This window comes from Arachis hypogaea, chromosome 11 (assembly GCF_003086295.3).
Source record: "Arachis hypogaea cultivar Tifrunner chromosome 11, arahy.Tifrunner.gnm2.J5K5, whole genome shotgun sequence".
Lineage (NCBI taxonomy): Eukaryota > Viridiplantae > Streptophyta > Magnoliopsida > Fabales > Fabaceae > Arachis > Arachis hypogaea.
Window position 1 is genome coordinate 133,501,065 of NC_092046.1, and position 26,300 is coordinate 133,527,364.

The window sequence follows — 26,300 nt, forward strand, 5'->3', positions numbered from 1 at the left end:
ATAAAATAAACCAACAACATGTAGAATAACATTCATTGAAGAGAACTAAATTCAGTTAATTAATCATATTTACAAATTAACGAAAAAAAAATCCCAACCCAAACCGACTAAACTAACATCCTAACATGCAAAGCCTAATTTCAAAATACAGGAATTAATCTATAAATTCTAATTCATCTACCTTACATAACATTTTTCTAATTAACAAATGCTAACGCTAAAAAAATAGTAACTAACCTCGTCACCAATGGAACCGGCAATATGCGCAACACCGATCAGTCGGTACAACCTCCTTCTGTCTGCCATGATATCCCGCCGGAGGTTGCCACTCAGATACCTGGGACCTGCTCTCAAGTTGCTCTAACCTCTCTCTAGAATTTCCTCTCTCTAACCAACCTCACAAACAATCCAAATGAATAATCCGTGGCTGCCTTCCACAGTTTAGTAGGGAAATTGGTAAATCGAATAAGCCTCGTTCGATTTACATAAAAACGTCCATTTGGGAGATCAATGTAACGTTTTTTGGTTTGGGTGATTTGTGAAATTTAATATTGCATTTGGTTTATTTTTGTGTTTTATCCTATATTTTAAGATAAATTCAATATATTTATTTTTAGATAATGTTTATTTTTGTTTCCAAAAATACCCCTAAAATTAAATTTCTTTTATTTTTAAAAAAAAATAAAATATATAACTAATCGAATATTACTATGTTTTTTCATTTAAATTTTTCTTAAATTTACAAAAGATACCTTTTATAATAATTTACTATAATACCACTAATAATAAATTTATTATAATAATCCTAATAACAAAATATGTTATTCTAATTTTTTAAATTTACTAAAATACCCCTAATATCAAATATCTTTAAAATTAACATTATCACAATTAAAATCGAAGGGCAATTTACATAAATAAATTGTTACACCTTCAAAATTACGCAAATACATTGTTTCCAAAATGAAGACATAAATACATTGTTTTACATATCTATATAAACCGCTACTAGCAGTAGCGGTTTACGAATACACAGAATCCGCTACTGTCAGCCGCGGATTACGAGGAAACGTGGCACCACAGAAATCGCTAGTGCCTGTCACGGTTTCTATTTGATTTGGCTTGGTCATAAACCGCTACTGCCAGTAGCAGTTTATATGCATTTGTGTCCGTGCGTAAACCGCTAGAGCCTATAGCAGTTTACGTGGAGGGGGGCTGCCTATATAAACTGTGGAAGGCAGCCACGGATTATTCATTTGGAGTGTTTGTGAGGTTGGTTAGAGAGAGAAAATTCTAGAGAGAGGTCAGAGCAACTTGAGAGCAGGCCCCAGGTATCTGAGTGGCAACCTCCGGCGGGATATCATGGCAGACGGAAGGAGGTTGTACCGATTGAACGGTGTTGCGCATATTGCCTGTTCCATTGGTGACGAGGTTAGTTACTATTTTTTTTTAGCGTTAGCATTTTTTAATTAGAAATATGTTATGTAAGGTAGATGAATTAGAATTATATAGATTAATCCCTGTAGTTTGAAATTAGGCTTCGCATGTTAGGATATTAGTTTAGTCGGTTTGGGTTGGGGTTTTTTTCGTTAATTTATAAATATGATTAATTAACTGAATTTAGTTCCCTTCAATGAATGTTATTCTACATGTTGTTAGTTTGTTTTATGGAAATGTTATTGGTTAGGCTCATATGATCCGTTTTATATATGATTTGTCCCTTTTTTATTTTATTTTTTACAATTATTTGACGACTGAGTTATAGGTTCATAGATTAATTTGTTTATTGGTTCCTTATTTGTTAATGGTTTATGATATTTGTTATTGTTAGATAGGAGAATTTGTTGTGGATAGTAGAATTTAATTGTTTGCTGTATTTCTTTCATATTCTGTGCAGCCAACTAGGTGTATATACAGTGTGAGACGACAACAAAATATGCCCATGCATGAAAGAATCATCCCGTATTTAGAGAGGGCTGGATTGTACCATTTGGCCAGGCTAAACATCCAATGGTTTCGGTTGGATGAGCCATTGGTTACTGCGTTCGTTGAGAGGTGGCGTCCTGAGATGCACACATTTCACATGCCTTTCGGAGAGTGCACAGTGACATTGCAAGACGTGGCGTTTCAGCTAGGATTGCCTGTGGATGGGGAGGCTGTGAGTGGTTGCCTTGCTGAGTTTGAGAAATTCATGGAGGGTGGCCGACTAGTTTGGGAGTGGTTTCAGGACCTATTCGGTGAGCTGCAAACGCAACAGGCAATATATTCGAGTTCCCATCCTAAGCAATCGCCAACAACAACGTCCCTCCATACTTGCCATATAGGTGTGTTCCGTCGATACTGACGAGCGGCTTACAGTGTCGGAATGCCTCAATACATGGAGGGAATGTCCAGAACATGCGATGAGAGTAGACTCTATCTTCATCAATCTGATCACCCACTCTCACCGGGGAGGTCTTCAGCAGAGCAACAGAACCGTCCATAGTGGATGTGACCCCAAGGATCCAGCGGGGCAGATCCCCATATGACTCATCCCAATCGCCATAGATCTGTGCTACTGCCTTCTGCTTCGCCAACCACACCTTCCGATAACTAGGCCTGAAACCATATGTCGCCTCCATTGCCTCTTGCAGCACCTTAATAGACACCGACGCATCAACTCTAACCAATGGAAAGATCCTCGCACATATGACATGATAATCAAGCTGCTTGTGGTCGCTCGATATCGATGTGGCCATACACGTGTGTGGTCCGTTGTACCTCCTAACTTCCCATGTGCTCTTCCTTTTTCGCATGACTATACGAATCAACCACGTGCACCCGTTACCAAACTCCTTGCATCTCCCTTGGTATTCAGATTGTCTGACTCCATAACTCTGTACTCAACTCCACGTCGAATGTTGTAATCTTTTACACTCAGCACGGCTTCCTCTTTACTCTGGAACGATTGGCCAATCTAGAATTCCGTCAAAGAATTCCCATCATGCATACTCTGCCCCATGAAGGTTGACTCTACATTCTGGTGTTGGCCGATGTCTTCCAAGTTCAAGGACGACAGGTGCGGAGGGTACTCTTGTGTTCCAGAACCAAAACCTCCATGGGCTGTAAGTGTACCTCTTGGAATATCATCATCACTGTCCCCACCGATATCGACCGGCTCCTCATCCGAATCATCGTCACACAACACATTCTCAACTCGATTCGGTCCTGCCTCAAAATCAAAATCAGGCACAACAGTAGGCACACTAGCATGAACAGCCCCAGCACGTTCGGCCTCATGAATCAGAACTGCCGCTGCTACCACAGGCATCGATGTCAAGGCACCATCGACCGTGGTCGACTGAGGATTCAATGCCGATGCCCCAAAGCTGTCGACACCATCTTCCAACTTCGCAAGCAGCTCAGGTATCCTCACCTCCAGAAAACTACACCTGCAGTGAAACAAGACCTGCATGTCTTCATCCGACCCTATCACAAAGGTCTCATATCTCACACCAGCTGACACAACGGCAATGGAAATCTTGTAAAACAACTTTTTTACCCACTTCGTCCCACACGCACCGAACTTCCGTAATATGCTGAGCTTAATCTCTGCCAACGTACTCGAAGATAGGATGAAAATACTAAGCGATTCTCTATCCGTGAATTTCACACCATGCCTTTTGCTCTTCTGAATTTTTTCAGAGCAGTGGACCAGAGCCACAAAACTATCCTCCCCCTCCATTTGTGAATAACACTCTTCCTCCACATTTGGCCCCTCCACGGTTTATATAGGCAGCCCCTTTCATACAGACTGAACGTAAACCGCTATAAGCTCTAGCGGTTTACGCACGCAGACCAACGCACATAAACCGCTACTAGCAACATAATCATGTGGAAACCGCGGTAGGCAACAGCGGTTTCCTTGCATTCACATTCCTGCATAATTCGCGGCTGGCAGCAGCGATTTCTGTGCTTCTGTAAACTGCTACTGCTAGTAGCGGTTTCCATAGGTACCTGAAACAATGCATTTGCGTCTTCATTTTGGGAAGAATGCATTTGCGTAATTTTGAAGGTGAAACAATTTATTTACGTGAATTGCCCTAAAATTAACACAAAATATTTATTTGATTTTGTAATATGTCAAAATTATCTTTAATCATTTAAATTAAAAAATTAGTAATTAAACTTCATAATAAACACATAAAAAAAATTTACATACGACTATATTTTCAATTAAAAGGTTAATATTATTATTCTTGGACAAAAAATATTTTTCTTTCCAAAAACGCCCTAATATCAAATATTTTTAACAAAAAATACCCCTATTATTATTTACATTTTGAATTTACAAAAATATTTCTAATAAAAAATTTACTAAAATATCCTTAATAAAAATATGTTTAATTAAAATTATTATCGATTCTAATTTTTTAATTTATTAAAATACTCCTAATAACAAATAACTTTAATTAAAATGAATATTTTTACAATTAAATTTACTAAAAAAATTTTATTATTATCCAAATGAAAGTTACAAAGAAGTCTCAAAAGTAAAAAATTGCTAGCACTAATAAGCATGCATGCACAACTCTTGTAGAAGAACATAAATACATTAACAAAATGAAATCAATGTTACGACGATAGACAGCAGCCTCACACATAGAAAAATGATCACAATTATCGAGCGTGATGTCTTCTCCTTTATTGGTTCCACATTTTTTGTGCAAGTTAATTCCTCCATCTACCACAAGTATCACTCGTCTCAATATGGTAGATCGTCTCACCATCTACTTCGAACATATTTTAATCTTTTATCTCATCAATAGGATCCACAATCATTACTCTTCTAATGTGATTATGCAAAAGGCAACAAGCAGTTATAATTCTTCCTTGAGTCTTAATAAGATAAAATGATATTTTTCTTAAAATTCTCCATCTTGCTTTTAATATTCCAAATGCCCTTTCAATGATATTCATAATTTGTGAGTGTTTCATATTAAAAAAAAATTGAGCTATATTGGGTTGATTACGTGGTTAAACTCTCTCAAATGATATTTTTATCCTCTATAATGTGTCAAAAATCCTTCACAATTCATGTATCCAGCACCACATAAATAGTAATGACCTACTGTGACGTATAAAATTAAACAAAATTAATGAAAGATCAAATAGTTACTTTGATAACATACTAAAGTCTCAATAAAATATCTTGGAGAACACTAAACCCATTGCAAAATAGTGCATCTCGTAATACTATGGAATCCGTAGCTGAACCCTTCTGGTGCACGAAATTGTGATCTCTAATAATGGCTCCAAAGACTTGGTGCTCTTAATCTTAATTCATAATTTGTCACAACTTCGATACAACTAACCAGCAAGTGCACTGGGTCGTCCAAGTAATAAACCTTACGTGAGTAAGGGTCGATCCCACGGAGATTGTCGGCTTGAAGCAAGCTATGGTCACCTTGTAAATCTCAGTCAGGCGGATATAAATTAGTTATGGAGTTTACGAAAATAGAGAAGAAAACAAGGATAGAAATACTTATGTAGATCATTGGTGAGAATTTCAGATAAGCGTGTAGAGATGCTTTCGTTCCTCTGAACCTCTGCTTTCCTGCTGTCTTCATCCAATCAGTCTTACTCCTTTCCATGGCTGGCTTTATGTAAGGATGTCACCGGTGCCAATGGCTACTTTCAATCCTCTCGGGAAAATGGTCCAAATGCTCTGTCACAGCACGGCTAATCGTCTGGAGGCATCACCCTTGTCGATGGCTGCATCCTATTCCTCTCTGTGAAAATGGTCCAATGCGCTGTCACTGCATGGCTAATCATCTTGGAGGTTCTCGATCATACTGGAATAGGATTTACTATCCTTTTGCGTCTGTCACTACGCCCAGCACTCGCGAGTTTTAAGCTCGTCACAGTCATTCAATCCCAGAGTCCTACTCGGAATACCACAGACAAGGTTTAGACTTTCCGGACTCTCATGAATGCCGCCATCAATCTAGCTTACACCACAAAGACACTAATAACTCGGACTCGGTCCCCTGTATTAGATATCCAAGAGATATCCATTCAATCTGATGTAGAACGGAAGTGGTTGTCAGGCACGCGTTCATAGGGAATGATGATGATTGTCACGTTCATCACATTCATGTTGAAGTGCGAATGAATATCTTAGAAGCAGAATAAGTTGATTTGAATAGAAAAACAGTAGTACTTTGCATTAATCTTTGAGGAACAGCAGAGCTCCACACCTTAATCTATGGAATGTAGAAACTCTACCGTTGAAAATACATAAGTGAAAGGTCCAGGCATGGCCGAATGGCCAGCCCCCATGATCTAAGAACCAGGCGTCCAAAGATGTCTAATACAATAGTAAAAAGTCCTATTTATAATAAACTAGCTACTAGGATTTACAGAAGTAAGTAATTGATGCATAAATCCACTTCCGGGGCCTACTTGGTGTGTGCTTGGGCTGAGCTTGAAGTCTACACGTGGAGAGGTCATTCTTGGAGTTGAACGCCAGCTTTTGTGCCATTTTGGGCGTTGAACTCCACTTTGCAACTTGTTTCTGGCGCTGGACGCCAGAATTGGGCAGAGAGCTGGAGTTGAACGCCAGTTTGTGTCATCTAAACTTGGGCAAAGTATGGACTATTATATATTGCTGGAAAGCCCTGGATGTTTACTTTCCAACGCAATTGAAAGCGCGCCATTTTGAGTTCTGTAGCTCCAGAAAATCCATTTTGAGTGCAGGGAGGTCAGAGTCCAACAGCATCAGCAGTCCTTCTTCAACCTCTGAATCTGATTTTTGCTCAAGTCCCTCAATTTTAGCCAGAAAATACCTGAAATCACAGAAAAACACACAAACTCATAGTAAAGTCCAGAAATGTGAATTTAACATAAAAACTAATGAAAACATCCCTAAAAGTAACTAGATCCTACTAAAATCATACTAAAAACAATGCCAAAAAGCGTATAAATTATCCGCTCATCACAACACCAAACTTAAATTGTTGCTTGTCCCCAAGCAACTGAAAATCAAATAGGATAAAAAGAAGAGAATATACTATAAATTCCAAACTATCAATGAAACATAGCTCCAATCAGATGAGCGGGACTTGTAGCTTTTTGCCTCTTGAATAGTTTTGGCATCTCACTTTATCCATTGAGGTTCAGAATGATTGGCATCTATAGGAACTCAGAGTTCAGATAGTGTTATTGATTCTCCTAGTTCAGTATGATGATTCTTGAACACAGCTATTTTATGAGTCTTGGCCGTGGCCCTAAGCACTTTGTTTTCCAGTATTACCACCGGATACATAAATGCCACAGACATATAATTGGGTGAACCTTTTCAGATTGTGACTTAGCTTTGCTAAAGTCCCCAATTAGAGGTGTCCAGGGTTCTTAAGCACACTCTTTTTTTTGCTTTGGACCTTGACTTTAACCGCTCAGTCTCAAGTTTTCACTTGACACCTTCACGCCACAAGCACATGGTTAGGGACAGCTTGGTTTAGCCGCTTAGGCCAGGATTTTATTCCTTTAGGCCCTCCTATCCACTGATGCTCAAAGCCTTGGGATCCTTTTTATTTGCCCTTGCCTTTTGGTTTTAAGGGTTATTGGCTTTTTGCTCTTGCCTCTTGGTTTTAAGAGCTTTTGGCTTTTTCTGCTTGCTTTTTCTTTTTTTTTTCTTTCTATTTTTTTCGCCTATTTTTTTTCCTTTTTTTTTCTACAAGCTTTGTTCTTTGTTGCTTTTTCTTGCTTCAAGAATCATTTTTATGATTTTTCAGATTATCAAATAACATGTCTCCTTGTCATCATTCTTTCAAGAGCCAACATATTTAATATTCTTAAACAACAACTTCAAAAGACATATGCACTGTTCAAGCATTCATTCAGAAAACAAGAAGCATTGTCACCACATCAATATAATTAAGCTAAGTTCAAGGATAAATTCGAAACTCATGTACTTCTTGTTCTTTTGAATTAAAACATTTTTCATTTAAGAGAGGTGATGGATTCATAGGACATTCATAACTTTAAGGCATAGTTACTAAATACTAATTATCATGTAATGAAGACACAAACATAGATAAGCACTTAACATAGAAAACAAAAAATAGAGAAAGTAAGAACAAGGAATGAGTCCACCTTAGTGATGGTGGCGTTTCCTTCTTGAGGAACCAATGATGTCCTTGAGCTCTTCTATGTCTCTTCCTTGTCTTTGTTGCTCCTCCTTCATTGCTTTTTGATCTTCTCTAATTTCATGAAGGATGATGGAGTGCTCTTGATGTTCCACCCTTAATTGTCCCATGTTGGAACTTAATTCTCCTAGGGAGGTGTTGATTTTCTCCCAATAGTTTTGTGGAGGAAAATGCATCTGAGGCATCTCCGGGATCTCATGGTGATGAGCTTCTTGCGCCACTTGAGCTCCATGAATGGGCTCTCTTGCTTGCTCCATCTTTTTCTTAGTGATGGGTTTCTCTTCCTCAATGTGAATGTCTCCTTCTATGAAAGCTCCAGCTGAGTAACATAGATGGCAAATAAGATGAGGAAAAGCTAGCCTTGCCCCAGGAGAGGGCTTTTCGGCTACTTTGTAGAGTTCAAGGGAGATGACTTCATGAACTTCTACTTCTTCTCCAATAATGATGCTATGGATCATGATGGCCCGATCCACAGTAACTTCAGATCGGTTGCTAGTGGGGATGATGGAGCGTTGGATGAACTCCAACCATCCTCTAGCCACAGGCTTGAGGTCCAGTTTTCTTAATTGAACCGGCTTGCCTTTGGAGTCAATCTTCCATTGAGCTCCTTCCACATATATGTCCATAAGGACTTGGTCCAACCTTTGATTAAAGTTGACCCTTCTAGTGTAGGGGCGCTCATCTCCTTGCATCATAGGCAAGTTAAACGCCAACCTCACACTCTCCGGACTAAAATCTAAGTATTTCCCCCGAACCATTGTAACATAATTCTTTGGATTCGAGTTCTTACTTTGATCATGGTTCCTAGTGATCCATGCATTGGCATAGAACTCTTGAACCATTAGGATGCCGACTTGTTAGATGGGGTTTGTTAGAACTTCCCAACCTCTTCTTTGGATTTCAAGTCGGATCTCCGGATACTCATTTCTCTTGAGTTTGAAAGGGACCTCGGGGATCACCTTCTTCTTGGCCACAACATCATAGAAGTGGTCTTGATGAGCTTTGGAGATGAATCTTTCCATCTCCCATGACTCGGAGGTGGAAGCTTTTGTCTTTCCTTTCCCTTTTCTAGAGAATTCTCCGGTCTTAGGTGCCATCAATGGTAATAGAAAAACAAAAAGCTTATGCTTTTACCACACCAAACTTAGAATTTTGCTCGCCCTCGAGCAAGAGAAGAAAGAATAGATGAAAAAGAAGAAGAAAATATGGAGAAGAGGGGGGAGGTGTGTTTCGGCCAAGAAGGGAAAGAGAGTGTTGTGTTATGTGAAAATGAAGAGGAATGGAGGGCTTTATATAGGGAATGGTGGGGGTTTAGGTTCGGCCATATGGGTTGATTTAGGTGGGAAATTAATTTTGAATTTTGAAGGTAGGTGGAGTTTATTGGGTAGGTTTATGGGGAAGAGTGGGTGGATGTGAGTGGTGAAGGGTTAATAGGGAAGAGGGATGGAGGTGATAGGTGAAGGTTTTTTTTTTTTTGGGGAAGAGTGTTTATTGGGAATAGAGGATGATTGAGAAGAGAGAAGAGAGTGAGTGGAGGTAGGTGGGGATCCTGTGGGGTCCACAGATCCTGAGATGATCCTGTGGGGTCCACAGATCCTGAGGTGTTCAAGGATTTACAACCTTACACCAAATTAGGCATGTAAAATGCCCTTGTACACAACTCTGGGCGTTCAGCGCCAGGTTGGTGCCCATTTTGGGCGTTCAACGCCCATTTGTTGCCCATTTCTGGCGTTGAACGCCAGAACCATGCTTGTTCTGGGCGTTCAGCGCCAGCTCTTCTCCAGGGTGCAATTCTGGCGTTCAGCACCCAGATGCTGCCCATTTTGGGCGTTCAGCGCCCAGATACTGCCCATTTTGGGCGTTCAGCGCTAGAACCATGCTCTGTTCTGGCGTTGAACGCCAGACAGGTGCTTCCTCCAGGGTGTGATTTTTCTTCCGCTGTTTTTGATTCTGTTTCTAAATTTTTCGTTTATTTTGTGACTCCACATGATCATGAACCTAAGAAAACATGAAAAACAAAAATAAAATTAGATAAATAAATATTGGGTTGCCTCCCAACAAGCACTTCTTTAATGTCAATAGCTTGACAGTGGGCTCTCATGGAGCCTCACAGATGTGCAGAGCTTTGTTGAGACCTCCCAACACCAAACTTAGAGTTTGGATATGGGGGTTTGACACCAAACTTAGAGTTTGGTTGTGGCCTCCCAACACCAAACTTAGAGTTTGACTGTGGGGGCTTTGGTTGACTCTGCTTTGAGAGAAGCTTTTTCTGCTTCCTTTCCATGTTTACAGAAGGATAACCTTGAGTTGTAAACACAAGGGAGTTCCCATTCAATTGAAGGACTAATTCACTTCTGTCAACATCAATCACAGCTCTTGCTGTGGCTAGGAAGGGTCTTCCAAGGATGATGAATTCATCCTCATTCTTCCCAGTATCCAAGACTATGAAATCAGCAGGGATGTAAAGGCCTTCAACCTTTACTAACACATCTTCTACTTGTCCATAAGCCTGTTTTCTTGAATTGTCTGCCATCTCTAATGAGATTTTAGCAGCTTGCACCCCATAGATTCCCAGTTTCTCTATTACAGAGAGGGGCATGAGGTTTATCCCTGAACCAAGGTCACACAGAGCTTTAAAGATCATGGTGCCTATGGTACAAGGTATTAAGAACTTTCCAGGATCCTTTTTCTTCTGAGGCAATGTCAGTTGATCCAGATCACTTAGTTCATTGGTGAACAAGGGAGGTTCATCTTCCCAAGTGTCAATACCAAATAATTTGGCATTCAGCTTCATGATTGCACCAAGAAACTTGGCAGCTTGCTCTTCAGTAACATCCTCATTCTCTTCAGAAGAGGAATACTCATCAGAGCTCATGAATGGCATAAGGAGGTTTAATGGAATCTCTATGGTCTCTAGATAAGCCTTAGACTCCTTTGGTTCCTCAGAGGGAAGCTCCTTATTGATCACTGGACGTCCCAGGAGGTCTTCCTCCTTGGGATTCACGTCCTCTCCTTCCCTTACAGGTTCGGCCATGGTGCTTATGTCAATGGCCTTGCACTCTCCTTTTAGATTTTCTTCTGTATTGCTTGGGAGAGTACTAGGAGGGATTTCAGTGATCCTTTTACTTAGCTGGCCCACTTGTGCTTCCAAATTTCTAATGGAAGACCTTGTTTCATTCATGAAACTTACAGTGGCCTTGGACAGATCAGAGACTAAGTTTGCTAAATTAGAAGTATTTTGTTCAGAGTTCTCTGTCTGTTGCTGAGTGGATGATGGAAAAGGTTTACTGTTGTTAAACCTGTTTCTTCCACCATTATTAAAGCCTTGTTGAGGCTTTTGATCCTTCCATGAGAAATTTGGATGATTTTTCCATGATGGATTATAGGTGTTTCCATAAGGTTCACCCATATAATTCACCTTTGCTATTGCAGGATTTTCAGGATCATAAGCTTCTTCTTCAGAGGATGCCTCTTGAGTACTGTTGGATGCAGCTTGCATTCCATTTAGACTCTGAGAAATCATATTGACTTGCTGAGTCAATATTTTATTCTGAGCCAATATGGCATTCAGAGTATCAATTTCAAGAACTCCCTTCTTCATAGGCGTCCCATTATTCACAGGATTCCTCTCAGAAGTGTACATGAACTGGTTATTAGCAACCATGTCAATGAGTTCTTGAGCTTCTGCAGGCGTTTTCTTTAGGTGAATGGATCCACCTGCAGAAGTATCCAATGACATCTTTGATAGCTCAGATAAACCATCATAGAATATATCCAGGATGGTCCATTCTGAGAGCATGTCAGAAGGACACTTTTTGGTCAGTTGCTTGTATCTTTCCCAAGCTTCATAGAGGGATTCACCTTCTTTCTGTCTGAAGGTTTGAACATCCACTCTAAGCTTGCTCAGCTTTTGAGGAGGAAAAAACTTGGCTAAGAAAGCCGTGACCAGCTTATCCCAAGAGTTCAGGCTATCCTTAGGTTGAGAGTCCAACCATATTCTAGCTTTGTCTCTTACAGCAAAAGGGAAAAGCATGAGCCTGTAGACTTCAAGATCTACTCCATTAGTCTTAACAGTATCACAGATCTGCAAGAATTCAGTTAAGAACTGAAAAGGATCTTCATATGGAAGTCCATGAAACTTGCAGTTCTGCTGCATTAGAGAAACTAGCTGAGGTTTCTCAAAATTGTTTGCTCCAATGGTAGGGATAGAGATGCTTCTTCCATGTAAATTGGGATTAGGTGCAGTAAAGTCACCAAGCATTCTCTTTGCATCATTGTTGTTGGGTTCGGCTGCCATCTCCTTTACTTGTTCGAAATTTTCAATAAGGTTGTCTCTGGATTGTTGTAATTTAGCTTCTCTTAGTTTCCTCTTCAGAGTCCTTTCAGGTTCTGGATCAGCTTCAACAAGAATGCCTTTTTCCTTGTTCCTGCTCATAAGAAAGAGAAGAGAACAAGAAAAGAAGAGGAATCCTCTATGTCACAGTAAAGAGGTTCCTTGTTGTTAGTAGATGAATAAATAAATGGAAGGAGGTGAGAGAGAAGAAGAATTTTCGAAAATTATTTTTGAAAAAGAGTTAGTGATTTTCGAAAATAGTTTTTTGAAAAAGGTTAGTAATTTTCGAAAATTAAAATCAAAAATTAAAATAATTACTTAATTAAAAAGAAATTTTGAAAAAGAGGGAAGATATTTTCGAAAATTAGAGAGAGAGAGTTAGTTAGGTAGTTTTGAAAAAGATAAGAAACAAACAAAAAGTTAGTTAGTTAGTTGAAACAAATTTGAAAATCAATTTTGAAAAGATAAGAAGATAAGAAGTTAGAAAATATGTTTTAAAATCAAATTTTTGAAAAAGATATGATTTTGAAAAAGATAAGATAGAAAGATATTTTTGAAAAGATATGATTGAAATTAGTTTTGAAAAAGATTTGATTTTTAAAATCACAATTAATGACTTAATTCACAAGAAATCATAAGATATGATTCTAGAACTTAAAGTTTGAATCTTTCTTAACAAGTAAGTAACAAACTTGAAATTTTTGAATCAAAACATTAATTGATGATGTTATTTACGAAAATTATGAGAAAAATTAAGAAAAAGATTTTTGAAAAATATTTTTGGAATTTTTGAAAATAGATAAGAAAAATGAAAAAGATTTGATTTTTGAAAAATATTTTGAAAAAGATAAGATTTTTAAATTGAAAATTTGATTTGACTCATGAAAACAACTAGATTTTAAAAATTTTTGAAAAAGTCAAATCTAATTTTCGAAATTTTAAGAGAGAAAAAGGGAAAGATATTTTTTTTATTTTTGAATTTTTAATGATGAGAGAGAAAAACATGAAAAAGATGCAATGCATGAAAGTTATGGATCAAAACAATGAATGCATGCAAGAATGCTATGAATGTCAAGATGAACACCAAGAACACTTTGAAGATCATGATGAACATCAAGAACATATTTTTGAAAAAATTTTAATGCAAAGAAAACATGCAAGACACCAAACTTAGAAATCTTTAATGCTTAGGCATTAAGAATTCAAAAATGCATATGAAAAATACTATACAACACAAAACAATAAAACATCAAGATCAAACAAGAAGACTTACCAAGAACAACTTGAAGATCATGAAGAACACTATGAATGCATGAATTTTCGAAAAATGCAAGATGAATATGCAATTGACACCAAACTTAAAATTTGACTCAAGACTCAAACAAGAAACACAAAATATTTTTTATTTTTATGATTTTATAAATTTTTTTTGTATTTTCTTTTAATTTTTTTTTCGAAAATCATTTTGAAAAAGAAAAATAAGGATTCCAAAATTTTTAATATGAATTCCAGGAATCTTATGCTCTTTAGTCTAAAGCTCCAATCAAAGGGTCAGGCATGGCTTAATAGCCAGCCAAGCTTTAGCATGTAACATCAGAGAATATACTGCTCATTACTTATCAAGGTAACTTGCTTCTATGCTGATGGTTTGGAAGCCTCAGTCCAAAAGAATTTAGACATGGCTTTACAGCCAGTCAGGCTTCATATGCTTCATGAAACACTAGAATTCATTCTTAAAAATTCTGAAGAAAAATATATTTTTTTGAAAACATTTTTTTTTTAAATTTTTTTGAAAACAAAGGAGAAGTTTTTGAAAGATTTTTTTAAAAAAATTTTTGAAAATAAAACAAAAAGAAAATTACCTAATCTGAGCAACAAGATGAACCGTCAGTTGTCCAAACTCGAACAATCCCCGGCAACGACGCCAAAAACTTGGTGTTGTTGCCGGATCAAAACTTGGCACTGATGTTACCGGACCAAAAGCTTGCCGAAAACTCAAACAATCCCCGGCAACGGCGCCAAAAACTTGGTGCACGAAATTGTGATCTCTAATAATGGCTCCAAAGACTTGGTGCTCTTAATCTTAATTCATAATTTGTCACAACTTCGATACAACTAACCAGCAAGTGCACTGGGTCGTCCAAGTAATAAACCTTACGTGAGTAAGGGTCGATCCCACGGAGATTGTCGGCTTGAAGCAAGCTATGGTCACCTTGTAAATCTCAGTCAGGCGGATATAAATTAGTTATGGAGTTTACGAAAATAGAGAAGAAAACAAGGATAGAAATACTTATGTAGATCATTGGTGAGAATTTCAGATAAGCGTGTAGAGATGCTTTCGTTCCTCTGAACCTCTGCTTTCCTGCTGTCTTCATCCAATCAGTCTTACTCCTTTCCATGGCTGGCTTTATGTAAGGATGTCACCGGTGCCAATGGCTACTTTCAATCCTCTCGGGAAAATGGTCCAAATGCTCTGTCACAGCACGGCTAATCGTCTGGAGGCATCACCCTTGTCGATGGCTGCATCCTATTCCTCTCTGTGAAAATGGTCCAATGCGCTGTCACTGCATGGCTAATCATCTTGGAGGTTCTCGATCATACTGGAATAGGATTTATTATCCTTTTGCGTCTGTCACTACGCCCAGCACTCGCGAGTTTTAAGCTCGTCACAGTCATTCAATCCCAGAGTCCTACTCGGAATACCACAGACAAGGTTTAGACTTTCCGGACTCTCATGAATGCCGCCATCAATCTAGCTTACACCACAAAGACACTAATAACTCGGACTCGGTCCCCTGTATTAGATATCCAAGAGATATCCATTCAATCTGATGTAGAACGGAAGTGGTTGTCAGGCACGCGTTCATAGGGAATGATGATGATTGTCACGTTCATCACATTCATGTTGAAGTGCGAATGAATATCTTAGAAGCAGAATAATTTGAGTTGAATAGAAAAACAGTAGTACTTTGCATTAATCTTTGAGGAACAGCAGAGCTCCACACCTTAATCTATGGAGTGTAGAAACTCTACCGTTGAAAATACATAAGTGAAAGGTCCAGGCATGGCCGAATGGCCAGCCCCCATGATCTAAGAACCAGGCGTCCAAAGATGTCTAATACAATAGTAAAAAGTCCTATTTATAATAAACTAGCTACTAGGGTTTACAGAAGTAAGTAATTGATGCATAAATCCACTTCCGGGGCCTACTTGGTGTGTGCTTGGGCTGAGCTTGAAGTCTACACGTGGAGAGGTCATTCTTGGAGTTGAACGCCAGCTTTTGTGCCATTTTGGGCGTTGAACTCCACTTTGCAACTTGTTTCTGGCGCTGGACGCCAGAATTGGGCAGAGAGCTGGAGTTGAACGCCAGTTTGCGTCGGCAAAGTTTGGACTATTATATATTTCTGGAAAGCCCTGGATGTCTACTTTCCAACGCAATTGGAAGCGCGCCATTTTGAGTTCTGTAGCTCCAGAAAATCCATTTTGAGTGCAGGGAGGTCAGAGTCCAACAGCATCAGCAGTCCTTCTTCAACCTCTGAATCTGATTTTTGCTCAAGTCCCTCAATTTCAGCCAGAAAATACCTGAAATCACAGAAAAACACACAAACTCATAGTAAAGTCTAGAAATGTGAATTTAACATAAAAACTAATGAAAACATCCCTAAAAGTAACTAGATCCTCCTAAAATATACTAAAAACAATGCCAAAAAGCGTATAAATTATCCGCTCATCACCTTCCAACCCGCCAGTACATAGATAAATTGCATACCGGGAGCAACCATTTCAAGCACATTGGTTGTTATGTCACCTTTTCTGTTTTGATATCTAGGCTTATCAGCCTCAAGGACATTGACTTTGATATGAGTATCATTTAAGACTCCTAGGCAATTCTAAAATCCAAAATAAAAATTAATTAACTCGATCCTAAAAAACACCAAGCATATGAGGTTTAACAACATTAGCAAGATAAATTACCTTGAACCATTTCCATCGTTCATCTATTCTATCCTAGCTAAATGGTTGAGGTTTCTTCAGGAAGAGATTATAACATCTCAAAATAGCAAGCAATACATCATTAAACCGCCTATTAATTATTTCTTCAGATCTCACAAATTGTCTTTTTATTACTTTAATTTTGACGATACGTGCTATAATATGTAAAAACATGGCAACCATTACTTCCATACTCATATTCCTACTTGTTCTAACCTTCTAACCCCTTTAAGCATGTTACACAATGCATGAAAGGCACATCTATCCATTTTTGTGTTTTCTGATCCCTAAAATAAATAATTCTATCAACACTAACATCCCTTATTACTTGTTTACTATCACTATCATTTCATTTTCTTTTCTTTTTACTCAATTGCAATATAATCAAAACATAGCAAATCATCAATAATTTAACTATAAGGTCATTCATTAATTCGAATATAAAATCAAGTAGGCAATAACTTTCATTTTCTGTTTGAGATCCATTATGTCAAAAAAAATATTAAAATATTTAACTAAAAGATTTTACTATTTATTTATTTATTCTATATAAACTTTTTTTCATCATTTAAAAAATAAAATTAATAGCCAAAAGAATATCCCACAACACATGAGATATATATATATATATATATATATATATGAAGTATAAAACCAGTCACATGGCTGATTATATAATTTACTATGATGGTTTTGAAATGACTAAGTTCTATAGATGACAAATATTTAATAAAAGAACCTTATATTAAAGATTACATTCAAAAATTATGAAGAAGATATGATACATAGAATATTATATAGCTAGTAAACTGAATTCACAATTCTCATCATTAGTTTCTCCTTTTGCAACTAACAGTATATAATACGGTTAATTATGCAGCATTAACATGTTGTCTTATTAGAAGACCAAAAAATATTACTCAGATAAAAACAATGAGACACTGAATTGAATAGTGAAGTTTATAAGTAGTACAATAGGTTTGGAATCCTTAAAAAATCATAGGAATAGAATACACAAATAAAATCAAAACATAAAAAATTTATTAAAAAAAGATTTAAAAAACACAAAAAAAAAAAACCTAACTAGTCTCAGTGTGTGTTTTTCTTTCATATCTGACAACAATTAACCATGGAGACAACAACAGGCAAAAGAAATCTACATAATTCATGTATGTATTCAACATTTTCAAATCAAACAACAGGCACAGAGCTAATACAACTACATGGAGGTTATTATTATGAAGAAGGGCCAAAGGCAGTTACAAAAGTGTGGCCTAGGGATGAAGATAGAGGGAGGTATCCTAGATTTTTAAGATGTCAAAGAGAAACATAGATGAATACCTATATTTCTAAGATGTCAAGCAATCATAGATACATAAATCTTTTATTAAAATACTGAGGTATCCTTAACCCAAATCTTATCTGAAGAAAAAGATTTTGTGCTTGAAAAAGATGAATATGGTTGCAGAAAACAAATTAAATTCTCTCTGGTGGTTTAATGCAAATCAGTCCGATTTCTACTTGTCAGTAACTAATCATAGGACAACTAGAACCGTAAACATGGTAACCTTGGCAATCACATCAAATCCAGAGCATGAATTATGAAGAAGCTAATATACCCTCTTTCCCATACAACAATCTACAATGAGGTCAACACATTAAAACAGAGCAATACTTGTACATGAATACTCAGCGTGAAACACAAACACAAGAATACATGACCATCAAAATTGCTATTTTGCTATTTTTGTTTGTGTGATTGTATTGGTAACTCAGCAACTAGTTTAGTTTTGCTGTTTTTGAATGACACAATGCAACCTACCTACTGTTTTGTTGTTCAGATTCTACAATCTACTTTTATATTTATATATATAGGTAAACATGGATTATTTTGTTAGAATTTTCTTGTGTGAATACGGTGAGACCAGATTTGTTAATCGTGTTGGAAGAAAGATTGGTAGAAAGGTTTAGTCAGTTTGTGGTGTGTGTCTTTGAACTACTTAAGAAGTCCCACATCAGCGGCGCAGAAGAGGAAAGAGGGAAGGCATTAGTATAAAAGAAAGAAATGAATATGTGAGAAATCATACCTTTCTCGGCCTTTTGGCTAAGATCAAGTGTAGTATCTGTTCTTATCAGTTTAATATCTGATATGTGGGCCATTGGTCCACACGATATTAAATTTATTTATTGAGGGGGATGGGCCACTACAGTAGCTTGCTACTGGGCCCATCGAGCGTCGCCTAGGCCTTACACTATAGCCTGGGCCTGGCGCGCCCCACCAATATAGTTCAAAGATTCTTAATTCATCAAGAACAAAAAAGGATTCTTAATTCATTAAAAAAATAGGCCATTTAATTAAAGGAAATTATATGGTACAGATTTAAATCTGTACATATTTAAAGATTTGCTTTCTTAAACCACACTTTCTAAAGCCACACTTTTCATTTAAAACCGTAGCTCTTAGCTTTTCACAAAGAAAAAACGTCACCTAATGGAAAAAAGTAAATTAGAAGAATTAAGAGAAGAAATAATTAAGTTATCGAAATTAATAGATCAAAAATTAATGATTTTAACTAATGTTAACTGTAATGACACCGAATTCTTAAAATCAATACAAAATGATTTTTCTCAAAATCTTTATTTTAATCTTTATTTTACTATAAGTTTTATTGAAGGACTTCAAAAACCTGAAAAATTTTATTTTTCATACGGAATTTCTAAGAAATGTTACCATGGAAATGATTTCCCACATCTTTATCATACTTTTAACCCACAATTAATATGCTTGAAGAAATATTAGTATCTATAAAATTTCAAAGAAATAAGGAAAAAGAAAATTCCAAAGAAGAAAAATTTCAAAATATAATCAACATAACAGATTTAAAAGTAAAACCACCACTAAAATTATGAATATTGAAGAAAAATTAGAAGAAATTACAATGCTTTTTAAACAATTAAAAATGGCTCAAGAAAATAATATTATGGAACAGGGATTTCAGATAGAAGAAGAATTAGTAAATTCTGAAAATATAGAAAATGAAGAACACATCCTAGATTATTCAAGTGACGAAGAACCAGCAATTCCAATACAAGTAAAAAATGAAGCTGGAACATCTAGGGATAATCAATCTCAATTTAAATGGGAAACAGGTTTTGATAATTATGCTTTTAAAAAAGGATTTATAAATAAAGATTCAAAATATACAAAAACACCATCAAAATACGTTCCTAAAATTCAGGAAATGGAAGGAGAAAGAATGCTCGATTTAGACTGTAAAAAGAATGAAAAAGAAATTTTCGAAAACTGGTTGAATTCCTTCTTATTAGAAGCCTTTACTAATCCAAAACTTAACGAATTATCTGGAAGAGATATTTGGAATTACATAGGGTTTCATACTAAAGGAGCTATAAGAGATTATATGACATCAATAGAAAACCAAATAATAGAAGAATTAGCAACAAAAACAACAGCTTATGATAAGATATTATATATAATGATGATCCTATATAAAGAATTTTTTGGAAAAAATATTATAGATCATAAACAAGAAGTCTATAATAAAGAATATCAAGAAGCAAAAAATCATTTAGCTAACATTCAGATATATGATCTATGTAATGTGGAGTCTTATATATGTGAATATAGAATACATTATTACAAATTAAAAGAAGAAGATAAAAATCATTATCTTAGTATGTATATAACAAAACTTCCATATCCTGCTAATGAATTTATTATGGGAAGATTTATAAGAGAAATAAATAGAGGAACAATTGAAAATAATTTTGGCGGAGCAACCTCTGCAATAAGAGAGGAAATAAAAGAACGTTGTATGCAAGAAGCAACTCAAAAAAGATTTGCAAATATAATTAGAATTTGCTGTCAGGATAATGAAGAGATACCTCAAAAATATGGTCTTAATAAAAATTTTCAAAGAAAAAGAAAATATCAATTTAGAAAAAGAAAATATTATCCAAACTGGAGAAAAAAGAGGTATTTTAGAAAAAGAAATAACAACAAAAGACAAAAAAGTGATTATTGCCCAAATAAAAAAGAAAATTGTAAGTGTTGGTATTGCCAAGAAGAAGGTCACTATGCAAATGAATGTCCGAAAAAGAAGGATAAAAAGGATCTTACTAAACAAATAGAAATTGCTAAGTCCTGTTTTATGGAACCATTAGAAGAATCTGATGATAACTTAGACTATATTTTTGAATATGTCTCGGAAACAGACTCAGAGACTGAGTAATAATGCTACATTTATTACTATAAAAATAACAGAAAAGTTTATAAATGCTTTCATAGATTCTGGAGCAACGCAATGCTTTGCTAGTTCAAACATAAAACTTGATTGGAAAAAATTAAAGAAACCATTAAGAGTTAGAATAGCTGACAAATCAATACATAAAATTAACCAAAAAGCAGAGATGGTTGAAATTTTTATTCAAAATTATAGGTTCATTGTTCCATCTATATATATGTTAGACTCTGGAATGGATTTTATCATAGGAAATAATTTTTTAAAGCTATATCATCCATTCATTCAAGAATTAACATATATAGTTTTAAAAGCACCACACGATTCTTCAATAAATCAAAAATCAAAACGTATAAAAATACCAACTACCACTATAGATAAGATCTTAAAATTTAAAATATTTTCTATATTAGAGACATGTTATTTAAATCTATACTTTCAGATAAATATCCCAAAAAATAGTCTTGAAATAAAGATAGAAGAACTTTTGGATGAAATTTGTGCTGAAAATCCTTTAGATGTTAAAAATACAAATAACGAATTAGTAAGTATTAAATTAAAAGATCCTACAAAAGAGATAAATGTTCCAAATAAAATTCCTTATTCCGCAAGAGATAGAGAAGAGTTTTCATTAGAATGTAGAGATCTTTTGGAAAAAGGAATTATAAGATTAAGTAAAAGTCCTCATGCGGCTCCAGCCTTTTATGTCGAAAATAATAATGAAATTAAAAGGGGAAAACGAAGAATGGTTATTAACTATAAGAAGATGAATGAAGCAACTATTGGTGATGCTCATAAACTTCCAAGAAAAGATTCTATTTTAGAAAAAATCAAAGGAGCAACTTGGTTTTCATCTCTTGATGCAAAATCAGGATATTGGCAGCTTCGTTTAGACGAAGAAACAAAGAAATTAACTGCTTTTACTTGCCCAACAAAAGAATCAACAAGTGTGTTACTCTATGAATGGAATGTATTACCATTCGGATTAAAACAAGCCCCAGGTATTTACCAAAGATTTATGGAAGAAAATCTAAAAGAGTTAAATGAATTTGTTTTAGTGTATATTGATGATATACTAATTTTTACAAAACAGGATAGAGAAGATCATCTTCAAAAATTATTAATAGTTTTAGAAAGATGTAAAGAAAAAGGATTAGTTCTTAGCAAAAAGAAAGCAAGAATAGCAAAACAAGAAATAGAGTTTCTCGGATTAATTCTATCTACTCAAGGAAAGCTAAAACTTCAACCAAATGTCCTAGAAAAGGTAAATTTATTTCCTAATAAAATAGAAGATAGAAAACAATTACAAAGATTTTTAGGATGTATAAATTATATTTCTGATCAAGGATTCTTAAAGAATATAACAGAATACACTAAAAGCTTATTTCCAAAAATAAGTACTAAAAAAGAATGGAAATGGGATGAAAAAGATAGTATGCAAATTCAAAAGATTAAAGAATTATGTGAAAAACTTCCAGAACTTTATATTCCAGAAGAAAATGACTACTTAATAGTAGAAACAGATGCTTCAGACATAACCTGGTCAGGATGTCTAAAAGCTAAGAAAGCTATAAAAAGTTTGGAGCAAGGAAAAGAATCACTAGATTCTAAAAATTCCCCAAAGGAACTACTTTGCAGGTATATTTCAGGAACTTTTACTCCAACAGAACAGAGATATACCACTCATGAAAAGGAAACTCTAGCAGCAATTAAATCTCTTAAGAAATGGAAAATTGATTTACTACCCAGAGAATTTACATTAAGGACAGATTCAAGCTACCTAACAGGTTTCATACGATATAATTTAAAAGTTGATTATAATCATGGACGATTGGTAAGATGGCAATTATTTTTGTTACAATATCCAATAAAAATTGAATATATTAAGGGTGACAAAAATGTTATTGCAGATACATTAACAAGAGAATGGAGTTCGTCTTCAACGCATTAGATCAAGAAATTCAGAAATACGAACAAGAACTCGAAAAATGCAAGCATTGTCAGCAAATAAGGACACAGATCCAATCCCTCAAGAAGGCCATCGAGGCAATGAGATCAACACAACAACCAAAACCATCAGAGCTCAGCCAGCTAAGCGTGGTGGACAAATCAGGTGAAGAAAAATTTCCAGAAAATAAAACAATTGCTGAAATTATCAAAAAATCCACCCAAGATAAAAAAATATTATGTAATTTATAATGGCCCCATGAAAGGAGTATATGATGCCTGGGAAAAAGCAGCACCATTTACACATCAATCAAGGATAATTCATAAAGGAGGGTTTTTAACACTAGAAGAAGCAAAGGAATCTTTCAGGGAATATGAAACTCTTCATCCAGAGCAAACCCTAAAAAGAGCAGATAAAGCTCCAATTCAAACCCAGAGAACAGGGATAATAAGAAACATTCCTACAAGGGCTGAAATCAAAGAAAAGAAAAGGGTCTGTAGATCAAATCTCAGAGAAACCCTTAACATAGTTCTGAACTGGACTGAAGAAAGAAGAGCAATTTTGGGATATTATCCTATTGCCAAAGAACAGCTAACAAAGCTGGTTATATTTCCAGATGCATCCCCATCGGACACCTATCAGTTTTTCCAGTATGGATTAATTGATACAATTTTAATTTTTAATGATCTAAAAATTATTAGTGAGTTTCCTGCAGGATTCGTTGATGCAGTGAAGAGATTTAAAAATATGATTGATAACGTAAATCCAAGGGATATATCCCTAAAATTTACGAACAGTCAACCTATTTTTAATGAAGAAGAAGAATGCTTGGTTCCAGCACACCAAGTAATATTCATGTCCGTCTTCCCAGGAAATTTTCAACCAATTGATCAAGTTCAAGATTTAACAATCTACAGTCATGAAGGAAGGCTAGCCAGCACACTAGCAAGGGTCTTCGAAAGAACTCAAAAGATAACAAGGGAATCTCATACAAGAATTAATTATAAAAGCAGAAATACTTTGCTTGTGTCTAGTAAAAGGAATGAAATTGAAGAAAGAGAGATGAGACTCTTAGTGGAATTTGAATCAGCATTCTACAACTTGTCTGGACTCTTAGAAAAGCTCCCTGAAGGGATAAAGAGGAATCTCTGCTATCTGATAAAAGAGAGAGAAGACCACAAGTGCCAGCTATGCGTCTCAGAGTTATCTGAAGAAAGCAATAATAAAACGGAATCAACCCACATGATAAAAGAAGAAGACAACGCATCTGAAGGACACATAATGAAAAAGGAAGACAGCACATCTGAAGCATCTCTCAACATTATTGCATAGTGACGTAAGCGCTTAGGTCATAGAGCACCAACAATGTAGCTGGTGCAAAATAATAAACAATGACGTAAGCAATGACGTCATAAGAAGGGTAAGGATGGGAATTGTCCATCAGACCCAACCATTATAAATAGGTTGCTTAGGCAATTGTACAAGGCATCAGAAAATAGAAAGCAGGAGGCAAAGAGTACTCAAATGCTAGGAGAGCAAGGAGGAAGCTGCCGAGGCGATTCTATGATCTGAAGAAGAATTCCCATTAGGGAAAAATAGTTCTAAACTCCCCTCTGGAGTTAGTATTTACAATCTCCCCTCTGGAGATAAAAACACCTTATGTAAAATATATTAAATAAAGGAAGTTTTTCTCCAGAAAGGTATGTATTCATTCTAAGTCTTTCAATTATGAATTATTTAGAAAGTTTAGAATTAACAGAAGAATCTGATTATTATAGATTAACTGCTTTATTAGATAATGAAAAACAGGCTGTTTTAAAAACAGAATTAAATCTCAAATCAAACGAAAATTTTAATAAACAAAACCTTTTAAAAGAAGTTTTTAATAGAAAAAATATAATATACTATGGAAAAATTCAACTTGAAGCCCCTATAAAGATAAAATCCGCCAATGGAGAACTTGAAATAGCTTTGATAAATGATGAAGAAATAAGTAAACAGATTGAGAAAATTAAGGATCAACAAAAAAGATCTAAAATTGGATGGATTCATATTAGTACTATACAAGTCTTAATCAAATCTACATATATGAAAGGAATTAATTCACCAATAAGCCTAGCAATCTGTGACAAAAGAATTACTGATGACCCAATAGATCAAATAATTGGAATTGTTCATGGAAACTTGGCAAACGTAAATGTTAAATTTAATGCCCATCTGGGATATGCTATACCTTTATCAACTGAAAATCTTGGAAGATCTATAAGTCTGGCTTATAAATTTCACAGAAAGAATTTAATGGAACAAGATGATGAACCATTTTCAATTACATATGCAATAAATTATGCTTTAACAAATAGCCATCATAGTATAATATTTAAAAACAGAGAAAGAATTTATGTCGATGAATTATTTCAGAAAATTGTAAAAACAGAAATACCAAAATATAAAGCTATTGAAAACCCAGTTCTATTATTAAAAGAACCGTCAGGAAAATTAGTTTCATCGAATTTTCAAATAAGAGAATCTAAAATTAATAGCCCTTTAAGTCTATCTAAGTTGAAGATTAAAGAAGAAAATTCTGAAATAAAAGAATTAACAAAAAAGGTCGAAAAATTAAATGAAACCCTAAACACTAAATTATGACAATAAATAAAGAAGAAATATATGTAACTTATCAAGACAAGAAACAAGAGCTCTTTGAAAGAGAAAATCGTTTGAATTATTTACAGTTTTCTGAAATAAATCAAAGAGCATTTGAAACTCTAAAAATAATCTATGACAAGTTAAAAAGAGAAGTTGAAGAGCTAGAAAAATTAATAGAATCTCTAGAAAATAGTAATGAATCAATGATAGAGTTTGCAAAGATTTTAAAATAAATAATGAAGCATAAGAAGATTGAAAAACCAGAAAATAAAATAAAAAGAAAAAGAGCAGAAAAATTAAAAAGTAAAATAAAAGAGTATAAAAGGGAATTAAATGACCTTCAGATCAAAATTGATGACCTTATAATAAAAAGGATAGAAATAAGAATAAATATAAACAAGTTGGAATTAAACTTAAAAAATTTATAAATGCCTGGAAAACCATATTATGACTTAAAAGAATTAAAGCTGTTGAAAGAAAAAATGGAAAATGAAGTTGAAAAATTAAGAAGGTATTTAGAAACAACAGAAAGTGTAGAAATAAAAGAAGTTTTTGAGGATTTAAGAAATTATATTGAAGAAAAAGACAAACAGATAAAAAATTTTATATACAATAATCCATGCAAAAAAGAATATTATAAACTAAAACAAGATTGAAAACTATAAAAATGAAATTACATTATACAAGGACTAGTAAAAAAATGGTATCATATTTTAAAAATGATTGCAAATTTGGTATCAGAGCCAAGTTAACGATTAAGGGTAACACTTTCTCCTTAAGCAACACTTTTAGTGATACACTTTTAAACCAAATAAAAACAAAAATCTGTAAATCTGTACCAAAGTGCATCTGTACACTAGATGGACCCTTTAATTAAATGATAATTTATGCCTAGTATTTTATTCAATTATGGGAATGTTTTAAGATACAAG

The 26,300-nt window shown here is 35.0% G+C and overlaps 1 protein-coding gene and 2 non-coding genes across 3 annotated transcripts; 2 read left to right on the forward strand and 1 right to left on the reverse strand.

Annotated features, from left to right (window-relative positions):
- Positions 1 to 2,279: 2,279 nt before the first annotated feature.
- On the reverse strand, positions 2,280 to 2,795 carry LOC112721840 (uncharacterized). Its single transcript, XM_025772866.1, has one exon. It carries the CDS (start codon positions 2,793 to 2,795, stop codon positions 2,280 to 2,282), a length of 516 nt encoding a protein of 171 aa, XP_025628651.1.
- A 9,191-nt stretch (positions 2,796 to 11,986) lies between these two features.
- LOC112725698 (small nucleolar RNA R71) lies at positions 11,987 to 12,090 on the forward strand. The gene has a single exon (XR_003164788.1). It is a non-coding gene; the product is annotated as a small nucleolar RNA R71 (small nucleolar RNA).
- A 6,508-nt stretch (positions 12,091 to 18,598) lies between these two features.
- LOC112724663 (U2 spliceosomal RNA) lies at positions 18,599 to 18,794 on the forward strand. Its single transcript, XR_003163816.1, has one exon. It is a non-coding gene; the product is annotated as a U2 spliceosomal RNA (small nuclear RNA).
- Positions 18,795 to 26,300: the final 7,506 nt, after the last annotated feature.

Bases quoted from the DNA above. Each gene is read 5' to 3' on its own strand.
- LOC112721840 (XM_025772866.1), bottom strand. From the start codon at position 2,795: ATGCGAAAAAGGAAGAGCACATGGGAAGTTAGGAGGTACAACGGACCA.